Here is a 15,131-nt window from a genome sequence, read left to right on the forward strand (position 1 = left end):
GTGAAAGTTGATATATAGAGAGATATCAAAGGATATGCAGAGGATATAAAAGGAATCCTTTAGTGACCTTGGAAGAGGGCAAAACCGGAAATGTAAAGGTAGGATCTGGGTGGCAAACAGATGGAGGTTTCAGGGATATGAGATTCAACAGAAGAGAGAGGTGCTAAAGGTCTCGGGTACTGAGAGAGGAAGGCAGATGTGAGACAGGCAATCAAACTTGGGAGTGAAATAGCAAAGGCAATAAATCAGGCCTGAGTCATGTACCTAGTTATGTTACATGTTACCTTTGGGCACATATCCTCAGCTCTTTGCTCCAACTCAGCTGCCAGAACCTATGAACTAACTCGGACATTTGATTGCACCACCTCCAGCTGTACAGTTATCTGCTGGGAGTGCCAGTCTCTCCCCGTTGCTTGCCACAGCCCAGACAACTGCACAGCTCCAGTTTCTGGTTCCTTGCACCACTTCCAGGCTTGCTGAAGTGCCACACAATGGCTTGGGATCTGGCCTCTCTAGGGGTGGCTGGATGATGCAACCTGAAAGTGTGGGGTAAACAGGAGGAATCTGATCAGTTAAATTCCTTCCGCCCGTCAACTTTTAACAGGAATTTCCTTTGGCTGTGAATATAGTGGTTAAATACATAAGGGTTTATTTTCTCTCATTCAAGATTAGGATTAGGCAGTCCAGAGCTGGTATGGAGTCTTCATAAGATCACCAAGGATCAGAAGTCTTTTGCTTTTCTCCCTTCCCATCCTTCAGGCATGGCTTATATCCTCAAAGTCACAAGATGGCTGCTGAAATTCCAGCCACTAAATCCACATTCCAGGTAGAGAAGAAGGAAGAGCAAAAGCAAAAGCTTTTTTTTTTTTTTTTAAGCTGTCCCTCCCTTTGAAGGTGTCCCCAAAAGTCCTGTCCAACAAATTCCAATTATACTAACGTATCATTTGCTTGATATTTGACACATCAATACATTACTGGCCTGACATTTGATATATCAGTATTTCATTGGTCTGACTAGCCATACCTCACTACAAGACAGGCTGAGAAATAAAGCTGAGCACTCTGCTGTGCTCAGAAGAGCCTTGGATTTCCTATTGTTAAGGACGAAAAAAAGTACAACTTAGGCAACTAACGGCTTCTGCCACAGTAAGCATTAGTTAATGCTTATTATCAACACTAGCTATTGCAAGGTTGCTTAATCATGAGGTTCTATAAAGTGGCTCAATAAGTTGATCCTAGTTTATTTGGTCAATTGCCTCTTCTGCAGACTTTGCATAGGTTTTAGACACGTGTGAAGGGAAGGAAAGGAATCCACATCTTTACAGGATACTTATGGCATGTTTAGCAGGTTGGACATGAGATCTTTGATCATCATGGGGACTGATTCTTTTGTGGCCTCTGCTATTGGGCTTCACTATTAACTCCATTTGTCCTTTCTAAGGTTCCAGGTTCCTGCCCATTAACAAGATGAAAGAAGAGAGCGTCATGCTCATTCTCTATCCTTCATCGATTGTAATGACAATATGGTACAAGAAATTAAAATAGGGGTGCCTCGCTGGCTTATTTGGTGTGACTCTTGGAGTATGTGACTCTTTTTAAGTTTATTTATTTGAGAGAGAGAGAGAGAGAGAGAGAGAGAGAGAGAGAGAGAGAGAGAAAGAGAGTGCAATCAGGGGAGGGGCAGAGAGGGGGAAAGAGAGAGAATCCCAAGCAGGCTTTGCACTGCCAGCACAGAGCTTGATGCAGGGCTCAAACTCATGAACTGGGAGATCACGACCTGAGTCAAAACCAAGAGCCAGACGCTTAATTGACTGAGCTACCCAGGCACCCCAAGTGTGCAACTCTCATCTTGGGGTTGTGAGTTCAAGCCTGACATTGGGTGTGGAGCCTACTTAAAAAAAAAGAAAAGAAAAGAACTGGGGGCACCTGGGTGGTTCAGTCTGTTAAGCACCCGACTTCGGCTCAGGTCATGATCTCACGGTTCGTGACTTCGAAACCTGCGTCAGGCTCTGTGCTGACAGCTCAGGGCCTGGAGCCTGCTTTGGATTCTGTGCCTCTGCCCCCGCTTGCACTCTGTCTCTCTAAAAAATAAAATGAGGGGCGCCTGTGTGGCTCAGTCGGTTGAGTGTCCAACTTCGGCTCAGGTCATGACCTCACGGTCTGTGAGTTCGAGCCCCGCATCGGGGTCTGTGCTGACAGCTCAGAGCCTGGAGCCTGCTTCGGATTCTGGGTCTCCCTCTCTCTCTGCCCCTCCCCCACTCATGCTCTGTCTCTCTCTCTTTCTCTCTGTCAAAAATAAATAAACATTAAAAAAAATTTTTTTTAATAAAATGAAAACATTGAAAAAACGTAAAAAAATAAAAAAGAAAAGAAAAGAACTGTGCTTTTTAAAAAACACACCTAGACACGAGGAACCTGTCCTCATCTTGGTGTTCATGTTCTCTCAGCTGCTCCAAGGAATTACTGCTTTATTACTAAGCAGGAATTCTCAAGATGTAGGTGTGAGGAAGCCAATCTCTGCCTCCACTGTGTAGGTGTGGATAGGACAGTCTGCATTTTGGTTTCACAGATACTGATGTTGAGGGCAAGGAGGACATCATGTCTCATAGACCCGGTGGCCCGGCTCTCAGCTACAGCCTCATGTATGCTGCTTTAGTACTAAAGGAGGACTGCTCATGGATGACCTATGCCTGGAGTTAACTTTGCTTTGTGATATTCTTTGAGATTAGACATAGCGCCATCTCCTGGTTCACTGTGGCTGACTTCTTCAGCCTGGAACCCCACCCAGCTGCCATGGCTGTAGCTGGCTTGCAACTGGACTGAGAACTTTCGGCATAAATATTCTTTCCCTTCAGCATTTATACACGAATACATTGTGAGAAAGGGAAGGTGTTATGTCAAAATATGGATGGAATGGCAGAGCTACACTAAGGAATTTTAGTTATCAATGAGACTAAACACATGTAACACAAAAACACAACTGCTAACCTGGAAACAAGGGTGATGGGTTAGTCTACTAGAGACCAAAGGTCAGGTTAGAGGGCAGAAGAGCCAAAGTTCAGGGTCAGATTAGAGGGCAGAAGAGCCAAAGTTCAGAAGAGCCAACTGATGCTGGATGATGTCCCTAGTGAAGAACAGGGCATACCCAAACCAGGACTCCAGGAACCTCAAAGAAGAGTAGATTAAGAGCTAATAGCACAATTATCATGAAGGTATTTACAGTCCTACAGATGTATTAGCTTCATGTTAATTTTCTTACTGAAGTCTCTAGTTCTGGAGAGTGCTTTTGATTGAGGACTCAAGTTCTCGTGACTAGACAGGTATTCATTCATTGAGAAAATATATAATAAGTGGCAGGCATCACAGCAGCTCACAGGTATGAACTAGTTCCTGTTCTTATGGAGTGGTCTAGAAATTAAAAAAATTAATTAATTATACATAAATAAATAAATAAATAAATAAATAAATAAATACAAACATACAATGCTTATCTCTGGGTCCCCTTCGAACACTTACAAAACATATTGATTGGAGAGCTTCTGACCAACTTGGGGATCCTCGGGGTATTATATTAAGTATGAGGCATCCCAGTGGAAGTCTATGGCACGGTCCATTAAGACTATTTATTGAGACTCTAGTACCAAATGGAGACATGAGAATATGCGGTAGTTAGAAGGTGCTCAAACACAAATCTTCATTATCTTGCATAAAAGCATCTTAAGTCTCTGTGGGGGCCCCCTGCCGGGCTGGAGCACCTCTGTGACATTCTGACGGCTGCCTGGCATAACGTCGCTGATGTTGGATGATAGATGACTTACAACTGAACACCTTCCCGCACACGCTGCACTCGTAGGGCTTTTCTCCAGTGTGCACTCTCTGATGCTGAGTAAGTCGTCTTTTCTGAAGGAAGGCTTTCCCACATTCAGTGCACTCATAGGGCTTGTCTCCGCTATGAATTTTCTGATGCTGATTAAGGGACGAGCGGTCAAAGAAAACTTTCCCACACTCATTACATTCAAAAGGGGTCTCTCCAGTGTGTGCTCTCCGGTGGCGAATGAGGGAGGAGCGGTCAAACAGGGCTTTGCCACAGCCCTCGCATTCATAAGGCCGCTCTCCAGTGTGAGTGAGCTTGTGGCGAGCGAGGATGCTCTTCTGGCTAAAGGATTTCCCACATTCTGTGCACTCATAAGGACTTTCTCCAGTATGAATTCTCCGATGGCGAGTAAAAGATGAGCGGACAAAGAAAGCCTTGCCACATTCGTTACATTTAAAGGGCTTCTCTCCGGTATGAGTTCGCTGGTGTTCAGTAAGGGTTAATCGGTCATAGAAAGTTTTCCCACATTCGTTGCATTCAAAGGGGCTCTTCCCAGTGTGAGACATCAGATGTTTCTTAAGACTACTTCTATAGCTGAAGGCTTTCCCGCATTCTTTACAGTTGTAGGGCTTCTCTCCGGTGTGAGTCCTTTGATGGCGAGTGAGGGATAAGTGGTTATATAAGGTCTTCCCACATAGGCTGCATTCAAAGTTTCTCCCCTTACTGTTGGTTTTCTTGGCAGGAGTGGATCTTTGCCTGGAGTCCTCCTTGGGGGAGGATTTCTTCAAAATCTCCCCCGATAGATGTTCTTTCTTTGTGCCCCTGAGGTTTTCTGAGCCAAGTGCAGGACCCAGAGGACCATCTTTTCTGAGTTTTTCCATTAGTGTCTTTTGCAACTTTCCTTTTTTAGAAATATCCTGGCTTTTAGTTGAGTCCCAGCTCTCAAGTCTAGCATTCTGGTCTGAAACAAATAGAAAATATAGATATGACTGGGTCTTAGTGCTAGTGAAAAAGAGAACATTATCTTTGTTCAGAAAAGAATGAATACAAAATACTTCCTGGTTTATTGTAACTCGTCAAAAGCAAAGCATCAGAGAGAGGCTGAAAAATGGCAGAGGAAAACAGAGGAACAGAGATGGAAGTGGAAGGTGGTCATTTCGCCCACTAAACAAGTTTCTGTTATTCATTCGTTATATATTTTCTAGGTGCCTACAAAGTGCGAGGCACAATAGAAGTCACTGGGACTCTAATGAACAAGACCAGACATGGTCCCTGCCCTCATGATGCTTATATTCAACACGACAGGAGACAAAGAAAAAAACAAATAAAACACCACAGATGGTGGTAAGTCCAGTGAAGAAAATAATGAACAGAAGTTGGAGTGGGGTCTTCTTTAGAGGAAAAACTTAAGAACGGTCATCTGGAAGTGACAGTTAAGCTGAGCTCTGAAAGATATGGTAACCATGAGAACAGCCAAAAGAAGAGCATTTCAGGGAGAGATCCATGCAGAAAAGTAGGCTATACACAAAGAAGCATGGAAATGACCAGGCAGTTTATTGCAGGTCAATGAGTTTAAACAGCAGAGAGTAAGTGGAGAGGCCAGCCTGGACCTGAGAAAGTGAACTGTCAATGACTACTGAACGGTTTTTCAAGGAAGAGGAAGGAGATATGGTAAAGGATAAGTAGGAAAGATAAAAAAGTGTTATCAGAGTTCATTATAGATAGGTCTCAACCTTCCCCCAACCCCCTCGCAACCTGTTCATTCATCTGACAAATACCTGAGTGCGGGCGATGTACCAGGTACTATTCAAAACGTTGGGGATACATTAGTGAACGATACAAAACCTCTGATGGATTTTACATTTTAATTAGTGGGCAGGTATGGACAGACAGTAAACAAAATAAAGAAGTAAAAAAATACAGTATGTTAGGAAGACAGACTGGGAAGAGAGCTAGATAGTGCAGGGGCTGGGGAGGGGAAGGTGATGGAGAGATTGCAATTAAAGATAGGGTCATCAGGGCAGGGCTGACTGAGAAGGCAGCACATTTGAGCAAAAACTTGAAACGGGTGACAGGAAAGCCACATGGCTATCTGGGGGATGACTGTTCCACACAAAAGCAGTGAACATCTCCACAGGCCTAAGAGGTCCTGAGGAATGGTCTCTGCAAGTGAACTGTCTATCGAAATCCTATCCGCCTAGTTTACACATACCTAAATAAGTAATTCCTGGGACTTCTCTTTCTTCATCTTCCTGAAAATCAAGTTTCCATGGCTCTTCACCTCTTTTCAACTGGAAAATCACATCAGGTTTAGGAACTAGAAGTCCTGCTCACAAAGGACAAAATGAGAAATGGCTGTTTGGGATGGAAATTCACAACCATCCCAGGGTTTAATAAAATCCCCTTATTCTCTAGATAGGAAAATGGCAGTATCCAAAAATCATATGCTAATTCCTAAAATAAGATGCTAATTCTTCTTCTCTAAAGGGAAGTCGGTACTGACTTTCTAGAAAATCTGAATTAGATCTATTGAAGTAGTTCACTAATTTTTCTCTGATGTAGGAGGCACCACCCCAAGATGGAACTAGTATTAAGAGTTGAGGGAAAATTCTTAGCTTAGAGAAGTGGAATATGGAGAAGGTTCTGCACCTCAAGGAACTAAGGTGAAGAAGCTACCCCATCTTTTTTTGTAGTTTCTTAAAGAATAGATTTGTATCTATACTTCCATGCAATTATACTGAATTTGAAGCAACTAACAAATCAAACTGGAATAGTTTAAGAAATATGACTCAACTTATGTGCAGTTAATACTAAACACTTAAAACTAAAAATATCAGTGAACAATTTTTTAGAAATCCTTAAAAAACGAATTATAATGTCTTTGGTTTTTGATGATTGAAAGTAATGACATTTATAAATGTTATATAATATAAATTTATATGGTGACATACATACATTTTCTATATTTATGTTTTAAAATGCAATACTAGGGGCGCCTGGGTGGCGCAGTCGGTTAAGCATCCGACTTCAGCCAGGTCACGATCTTGCGGTCTGTGAGTTCAAGCCCCGCGTCGGGCTCTGGGCTGATGGCTCAGAGCCTGGAGCCTGTTTCCGATTCTGTGTCTCCCTCTCTCTCTGCCCCTCCCCCGTTCATGCTCTGTCTCTCTCTGTCCCAAAAATAAATAAACGTTGAAAAAAAAAATTTAAAATGCAATACTAAATGTTTAAGACATACAAAAAAGCATAAAGACTAAAACAAAAAGCTACGAACCCACCATCTAACTTGACATTAACACTAAAATTGAAGCCCCTCCTTCATCCCCTCTCCCTTCCCCTACTGAGGTACCCACCATACTAAATATGATGTAAATCACTCTATGCATTTAAAAATGTTTCCTCGGGGCGCCTGGGTGGCTCAGTCGGTTAAGCGTCCGACTTCAGCTCAGGTCATGATCTCACACTCCGTGAGTTTGAGCCCCACGTTGGGCTCTGCACTGACAGCTTGGAGCCTGGAGCCTACTTCAGATTCTGTTTCTCCCTCTTTCTCTGCCCCTTCCCCGCTCATGCTCTGTCTTTTTCTGTCTCTCAAAAATGAATAAATGTTAAAAAAAATTTTTTTTTAATATGTTATGTTCAGGGCACCTGGGTGGCTCAGTTGGTTAAGCGCCTGACTCTTGATTTTGGCTTAGGTCATGATTTTACCATTCATGGGATTGAGCCCATGAGGAGCTATATGCTGACAGCACATAGCCTGCTTGGGATTCTCTCTCTCTCCCTCTCTCTCTGCCCCTCCCCTGCTCATGCTCTCTCTCTCAAAATAAATGAACGTTAAAAAAATATGTAATGTTCATTGTAGACCATTAAGAAATATAAAAAAGAGAAAAAGTCACTTGTAAGTCTACTAGTCAAAGACAATTAGGGGTAAAATTTTGGTGTAGATTCTTCCACTTTTCTATGCATATAGATATATGTTGTGAATGTACTCAAGTTCCAGTCATTTTGTAGCCTGCTTTTATCATTTAACAACATATCATTAATATCTTTCTAACTCTATAAATATCATTCATGGTCAAGGCCCATCCTATACTATAGCCCGTTATGGATGTACAATGGTTTATTTACCTCAATCCCTACTAACAAGTACCTGTGCTGTTTCCATTGTTTCACAATTTTAGCCAAAACAGGGATAAACATTTATCTGATTTTTCCCCCTTAGGACAATTCCCAGAAAAAGGGGTACCCATTTACCATTTTATTTAACACAATTTTTTGCTTAAAGCTAGAGTCTCAGACCAAACTTCACTTATCCTTCAGACTCTATCCAGATCAAAAGGACCATTTACTGATAGTACTGACAGCCATTAGTTAAATACAAGCAAACAACGAAAGGTAAATAAATTCACAAACCACTTGTACCTTTGCTAGGGATCTATCTAAAGATGCACAATTCTGCCCCAGTAAGTAAAGAAGGGCCAGGGACACCTGGGTGGCTCAGTCAGTTAAGCGTCCGACTCTTGATTTTGGTTCAGGTCATGATCTCACAGTAGTGAGATTGAGCCCCATGTTGGGTTCCACACTGAGCATAGAACCTGCTTGGGATTCTCTCTCTCTCCTTCTCTCTCTCTCTCCCTCTCCCTCTCCCCTCTCTCAAAAATAAATAAATACACTTTAAAAAAAGGGGGGGGGGCATATTCTCTACACACACACCCAATGGCAGATTCTGAGTCATTGATGAAAGTCATACTTACCCAAAGAAACAAAACCCTGATAATTCTCCAGCATCACCTCCCTGTAAAGAGCCCTCTGAGTAGGGACCAGCTGCTTCCACTCATCCTTTGAGAACTTCACAGCCACATCCTTAAACTTAAGTGACTTCTGAAAAGACAAACATGTTCTTACTCACCTACGTGCCTTCTTTTACGTCTCACTGAGGAAGAGTAAAGACTACAGCACTGAGGGGCGCCTGGGTGGCGCAGTCGGTTAAGCGTCCGACTTCAGCCAGGTCACGATCTCGCGGTCCGTGAGTTCGAGCCCCGCGTCAGGCTCTGGGCTGATGGCTCCGAGCCTGGAGCCTGTTTCCGATTCTGTGTCTCCCTCTCTCTCTGCCCCTCCCCCGTTCATGCTCTGTCTCTCTCTGTCCCAAAAATAAATAAACGTTGAAAAAAAAATTAAAAAAAAAAAAAAAAAAGACTACAGCACTGGAAGACACATGGAATTAAAAAAGAAACTGTTTTGATGATGTAAGGGCACTGGATATTTTAAGTAAGATGTACAGGTCTGTGACCTGAGGCTTGAAACTCTTGGTGATGGTCTCATGTCATCATATCCGTGACAAAGCCTCCAAACTTCAGGGACACTGTTACTGGCCTCAATTTTTTAAACGATCAATTAAAGAATTAGATTAGATGATCTTTAAATTCCCTTTCAGCCCTAACACTCATGGATCCATGAGATCTCAGTTTGAACAACAGGTTCTCAAGTCAAGGGAAGATCTATGATGAGTGTACAAAGAACAGAGGATACTTGTAAGAGCTAAAACTGAAGAAAAAGGATAAAAAATATGGTGTCCCTTTGAAAGGAAGATAATATTCCAGACTAGAGGATTCAGAAGTTTTAAATTCTCATGAAAGTTCTCTAAGCACTCCCTGAGCCATTGCTAAGGGCAGAACTGCCTCAATTCTCGGCTTCCCCACCATTACAAAACACAGGACGGGGCTGGTCATCAAGGCCTTATGAAGGGCCATCTAGAAGGAAGACCCCGGGGCACCTGGGTGGCTCAGCTGGTTGGGCATCCGACTTCAGCTCAGGTCATGATCTCATGGTCTGTGAGTTCGAGCCCCGCATCGGGCTCTGTGCTGACAGCTCAGAGCCTGGAGCCTGCTTCCGATTCTGTGTCTCTCTCTCTGCCCCTCCGCTGCTCATGCTCTGCCTCTCGCAATCTCAAAAATGAATAAATGTTAAAAAAAAAAAAAAAAGGGGGGCGCCTGGGTGGCGCAGTCGGTTAAGCGTCCGACTTCAGCCAGGTCACGATCTCGCGGTCCGTGAGTTCGAGCCCCGCGTCGGGCTCCGGGCTGATGGCTCAGAGCCTGGAGCCTGTTTCCGATTCTGTGTCTCCCTCTCTCTCTGCCCCTCCCCTGTTCATGCTCTGTCTCTCTCTGTCCCAAAAAATAAATAAATGTTGAAAAAAATTAAAAAAAAAAAAAAAAAAAAACTTTAGAAGGAAGATCCCTACAGCTTTGTTGTATGGTGAGAAGGGAGAGAATCTGAAGCCAGAAAGGGTACTAGTCTTTTCTATAGAGCACCACTTCTACCAAAATGAGACCAATCTCAAGGCTCTGGACTGAAGAAAATCCAACTCACCTGCCATCTGGCTGTTAGAGGTACAGCTGCCATTCTCTCCTCTACTATGTCCTCTTGGAAAAGGCCCAGGTCAGAGTTGGCAGAGCTAGAGAAGGAAACATGAAAAGAGACCACTCCCATTTCATAGTTATCTGACCCAGACTAAAAATCCCTACATATCCGTTAGGTGTGAAACAGTTCTTATGCTCAATACCCCACTAAGAGCAAAGCAAGCCTAGAAGTAAATTTACCCTTTCCCAGGAGATGGAAATTACGGATAGTGCCACAACTCTGTTCCTGAGTTAGCAGCTTCCTGGGAACAGAGCTCTGTTCCCATATCAGAAAACTATTAAAAATCAAATAGTTTACAATGAAGTCAATTTTTACTCCATTTTATAAATCTATAATAAGCATTGTGCTCTGTAGTATTTTGACACAAATAAGCAACTTAATAAATAACTCAATCTGACTTTTAAATTCAAGATGACCAGAAGGAGGCTTATACTAGCATTTTTTTAAAGGCTAATGTGGAGCCTATATGGTCCAGAATAAAAAAGCAAAAGCAAATTCGTGTATTAGTGTTATTAGTCAAGTTTTGTTTAGTTCTGAGGCCAGAAATATGTTCAAGCAAGCTACGGTGTTATTTTTAGGATACAATGGACATTATAAGGATACTGTAATTAAACAGCATCTAGGCCTCATGACATCTGTCCCCTACTGGGATGAAGAGCACTGGCCTCCTGTCCTAATTCTTTCCTGATTGCCAAAGTTCCCAAGTAGAGGTTCAAGAAGTGACTGGGTCCTATCCAATCAAGAAATGGAGTCAGGGGCACCTGGGTGGCTCAGTTGGTTAAACATTCAACCCTCGATTTCAGCTCAGGTCATGATCTCACAGTTCCTGAGATTGAGTCCTGAGTCGGGCTCTGCACTGACAGTGCAGAGCCTGCTTGGGATTCTCTCTCTCTCCCTCTCTCCCTGCCCCTCCCCCACTCACACGCACATGCTTGTGCTCTTTCTCTCTCTCAAAGAGAAACAAACTTAAAAAAAAATTAAACAACAACAGCAACAACAACAACACAAGAAATGGAGTCAAACACCAAATGCTAGAAATTCCAGCCAGTTTCTTTAGGGTCATCTTTTTTTGGTTAGAGTCCATTTTTTTAAGTTTATTATTTAGTAATCTCTATACCCAACGTGGGGCTTGAACGCATGACCCTGAGATCAAGAGTCGCATGCTCCTCTGACTGAGCCAGCCAGAGGCCCCTGTTAGAGTCATTTTTAAAGTTTCCATAGAACTAGGAGGCTATATGCAAAATGATACCCAGCTATTCAATTCAGTCCAGAACTGAATACAATTGCTTCTCCAGCAAAAGGGGCAGCAGGACCAACCGGGATGGACTGACTGACCGCTGCCCCTACAGCACTGGCTGGCATCACAGAAGCCCATGGGAAATACAGGATTAGCTAGAGAGCTAGGGTGTCCAGAGTGCAATGGTCACCTGCAGAGACAGACCCCACGCGAAGTTTGGTTTCAATATTGAGAATGATGATGCCACATGCACAAACACAGACCAAGTATATAAAAAGGTTTATTACTTATGTCATTGAGGTCTCTGGAGAGAGCAGAGCCGGTCTCTCAATAGGTCCAAAATGGCTCTAGAGAGGAGGAGGAAAGGAGAAAAGGAGACCAGCCTGGTCTTTATTGTGGTTAGGGGGCAGGGCCAGGGTGAGCGTGCCCACATGCCCACAGGAAGGGGCTTGTGTGATTGGAATCCCCCACCAATGCCCAAGGAGAGAGCATTCAGACTTCCTTATCAGCTTGTCCAGGTGTGAGACACAAGGGCAAGAAGGAGGGGTGAGTCTTAAAAGCCCAGCAGTCAAGTATCAAGGCAGACCACACAGTGTAACTATATGTCCGAAACAGGAGGAAGAATCTCCATCCTCTTCTCTCCCGGCCTTCTGATCTTTGGGCCTGACATGGAGACAATCTGTGACATAACAGCAACTGGAAGACAGGAGAGGGAATACTATTCTCAAGAAAAAGATTCATTTACCTAACAGAAGCTTTATTCAAAGGATCTGAAAAATCCTTCCAGGAGCAGAGCCGGGAACAACGATCTCCCCAAACTTCCCTGTCCACAGGGAATGCCAGAATAACATTCTCTCAGGGTTTTATTACAAAGACTGTTAAAAATGTAGTCGGTATCCAGTAGGGAGGGCAAAAGACTAGAAAAAGAAAGAGGGTAAAGGGACCCAATAGTACTCATCCAAGGCTGACTCTATGTAATATAATCCATACAAACCAGTAGGATAAGTCACATTTGGCACTATCTTCTGGACTCCAATTATGATGGTGATCCACTACCAATCAGATTTTTTTTTTCATGAATAGACTTGTGTATCCTGCTGGATACTGAAGGATAATGATGGTGCCATACATCTTTATCTCTTGCTCTTGAGATCAAGATAGAGCAACGTATCTTGATAGAGAACCTGGATATACCATCTTGGACATTTAGAATGGCCAACAGCAAGATTACATTGATAATTTCTGTGTACGCAGGCCATCTGACATGTGCCTGGAGGTGACCACAAATGAGAATGGTGCTGGAACCAAGCCACCAAGGGCTACATGGGTCATGCACCTCTTCATCCCCCAAGAGAATGTTCTGAGTTCTCAGAGGAATGTTCTCGGAACATTCTTCTCTGTACGGACAAGGTTCAATAAGGTCTTTAACTCCCAGCCCTCCTGAGTTTATTGCTCTAACACCCACAATTAAGTGGCCATGGTCTCTGTGTCTCCTACTTAGAATTCTCAAGACCTTTGTGGTTGTTAGCCATTGAGAGGCTAATGACCTTAGATCACGTTTCCACCTCTTGCCCACTCAGCCATTGCCAAGGAGCACAATGAAGAGCAGTTCTCAGAGACATGAACTATGGCCAGGACAGGCCTACCACTCTTTACAGAGTGATTTTCTTAGTAGTTGTATTTCAAGGTGAATGACAGGCAACAAGAAGCATCTACTGTTCTGTCTCTGGAGCTCTGCCAATACTTCACACTTTTCAAGGCAATATCTTTATTCACATCCATACATTACTAAAAACGGTCTCTATTTCCTGGCCAAAGCTGACTGGCATCTGAACCAATTAATCCTTCCCCTGGCATTTTGGAAGTGGAACCAAGAAAAAGAGGTCAGCCTCTCATGAGGCTCCCCTTGAGGGCATGAAAACCTGGGAGCACTTGACAGTCACATTTTGTCATGCCATCTGAGAGCAGAAAAAGCCAGTCAGCAGTGACAGGGAAATATAAAACAGAAGTACAAACAGAAGTAAAGGCAAGGGGTTAAGAGAGGGTCCTGAATTTTTTTGTTCTGTCCCCAGTTGCAGTTTACAAGCACACCGCAGTCTTTTTCCTTGGGTTCCGTGACCTAACCAAGCATCCTCAAAATGAATCCCCCTTCTACTAGTTTGAGTGGGGTTTCTGCAGTTTGCAACCCAAAGAGACCTAAGACAGGGAGCAAAACCAATCTTCTACCTTCTTACCTGAGGTTTCATTGTTCACGTTCTGCTACCAGACCTCTCCTCTTAAGAGCTCTTTTGAGTCCTGGGGGTACATAGAGGACACAGCATCCAGTGTGGCTCACAGAACCAAAAGGGTGGCATTAATCTTAAGATGCCTGCCAGTATCATTAAAATAAGCTGTGGATGTTTCTAGCCAAGCCTATAAACTCTTTTCCAATCCATAACCAAATTGATCCACATCACAAAACAAAGACTCAGGGTCATTACCGTCTTTGAACGCTCAGATTTCTGATTCAATCACCTGGTGTATACTATCTTATACTACAGTTATTTGTATCTTTATCTTTCCAAGTAGGCAAATCTTGGGAGTCAAATCTTGCTTTCCTCACACTAAGAAAGCTACTTCCACATACTTAGTACTCCAGAAATCTTTGCAGACTAATTGAAATACCAAGTTTTGCAAGAAAGTCTAGTTGGTGTTGGAAAGCAGCTCTCAAAGAGGGAGCGCCACTGGACAGCTCCAAGAAGCCGGGTGCAAGGGGTTGAAACCCTGGCCCAGGGAACCGAAATGAGTAATTGAGGGGCTTTCCGGGAAGGATGGACCAGCAGGATTCAGCGGAGTCAGTTCAATCCTGGTGTACTGAGCCCCCAGCACTTCCCAAGCAGGGGAAGGACCGCCTCGGGAGGAAATGCGCCATTCTACCCGGCGGATACACACTGCGGAGCGCGGCCCTGCGCACCCCAGCGCACGTCATCTCACACTGCGGGGCCAGGCTACCGACGTCTCACTTCACTTCGCACCCATGTCGTCAACCTGAGTCGCGCCGGGCCTGCAGCTGGCGCCTCCTCCCCTTCCCCGCTGCAGGTCGGATCAAGGTCAGCCTGGGAGCAGCGGCCAAGGATAGTTCCAAACACCCCATTTCGGTTCCACCCTCACGTCACCGCGCCTCGCAGCCCAACTTCCTTCCCGGCCCGTTCTTCAACACCTTCCTCTCGCCGCAGCCACGGCTCCCACCACACCCAACCCCTGGTCCTCACCTTGGGCGCCAACCGGCTCCCGGCGGCCCCACGAGGAGCAGGACCACAGAGCGCCTGCGCAAAGTGCCCTCGGAAAACTACGATTCCCAGAAGGCCTCGGGGCGGGTTTTCGGAGGCCCCGCCTCCTGAGGTACGACAGGGGTAGTCGCGCGCGTCATTCAAAAGGTGGAAGGTGACACTTGTAGTAAAAATGAAGGGAAGAAATGTAGTAAATGTAGTAAAATAGAAAGAAAATGTAGTTAAAAAAAAAAGTGAAGAACCAAGGCTGTCTCTTGGCCCTCCCTGTTCGCTTGCCCCAGGCGGACCCCTACCAAGGATGCCTCTGTTTCTTAGGCAGTTTTCTATCCAGGAGGATATTTGCAACCTCTACTCTCTTCAGGCACCTGCTGCTTCATCTCCCTCGCTTTCCGAGTGGGGG

General features: G+C 44.3%; 1 protein-coding gene across 9 annotated transcripts; it reads right to left on the reverse strand.

The window, feature by feature from the left end:
* Positions 1–39: 39 nt before the first annotated feature.
* LOC112864146 (uncharacterized) lies at positions 40–14,777 on the reverse strand. Of its 9 annotated transcripts, XM_086700512.1 has the most exons (8): positions 14,714–14,738; positions 13,697–13,757; positions 11,750–12,158; positions 10,175–10,259; positions 8,563–8,689; positions 6,027–6,140; positions 3,260–4,775; positions 40–536 (listed from the first exon to the last, which is right to left on the reverse strand). In XM_086700512.1, exons 4-7 carry the CDS (start codon positions 10,205–10,207, stop codon positions 3,718–3,720), a joined length of 1,332 nt encoding a protein of 443 aa, XP_086556638.1. In that variant the 5' UTR covers positions 10,208–10,259; positions 11,750–12,158; positions 13,697–13,757; positions 14,714–14,738; the 3' UTR covers positions 40–536; positions 3,260–3,717. The 9 variants fall into 9 exon arrangements, with proteins under 9 accessions (XP_086556638.1, XP_086556639.1, XP_086556642.1 ...); XM_086700513.1 differs by lacking the exon at positions 13,697–13,757 and having other exon boundaries at positions 14,714–14,777; XM_086700516.1 differs by lacking the exon at positions 13,697–13,757 and having other exon boundaries at positions 11,750–11,809; positions 14,714–14,758.
* Positions 14,778–15,131: the final 354 nt, after the last annotated feature.

This window comes from Puma concolor, chromosome A3, assembly GCF_028749965.1.
Source record: "Puma concolor isolate L17-30 chromosome A3, mPumCon1.1.hap2, whole genome shotgun sequence".
NCBI classification, from domain to species: Eukaryota; Metazoa; Chordata; class Mammalia; order Carnivora; family Felidae; genus Puma; species Puma concolor.

Bases quoted from the DNA above. Each gene is read 5' to 3' on its own strand.
- LOC112864146 (XM_086700509.1), bottom strand. From the start codon at position 10,294: ATGGGAGTGGTCTCTTTTCATGTTTCCTTCTCTAGCTCTGCCAACTCT. The intron at 8,690-10,174 runs GTGAGTTGGATT...TTGTCTTTTCAG, and splicing joins CTCTAACAGCCAGATGGCAG to AAGTCACTTAAGTTTAAGGA. The intron at 6,141-8,562 runs GTAAGTATGACT...CTTTGTGAGCAG, and splicing joins TCAGGGTTTTGTTTCTTTGG to GACTTCTAGTTCCTAAACCT.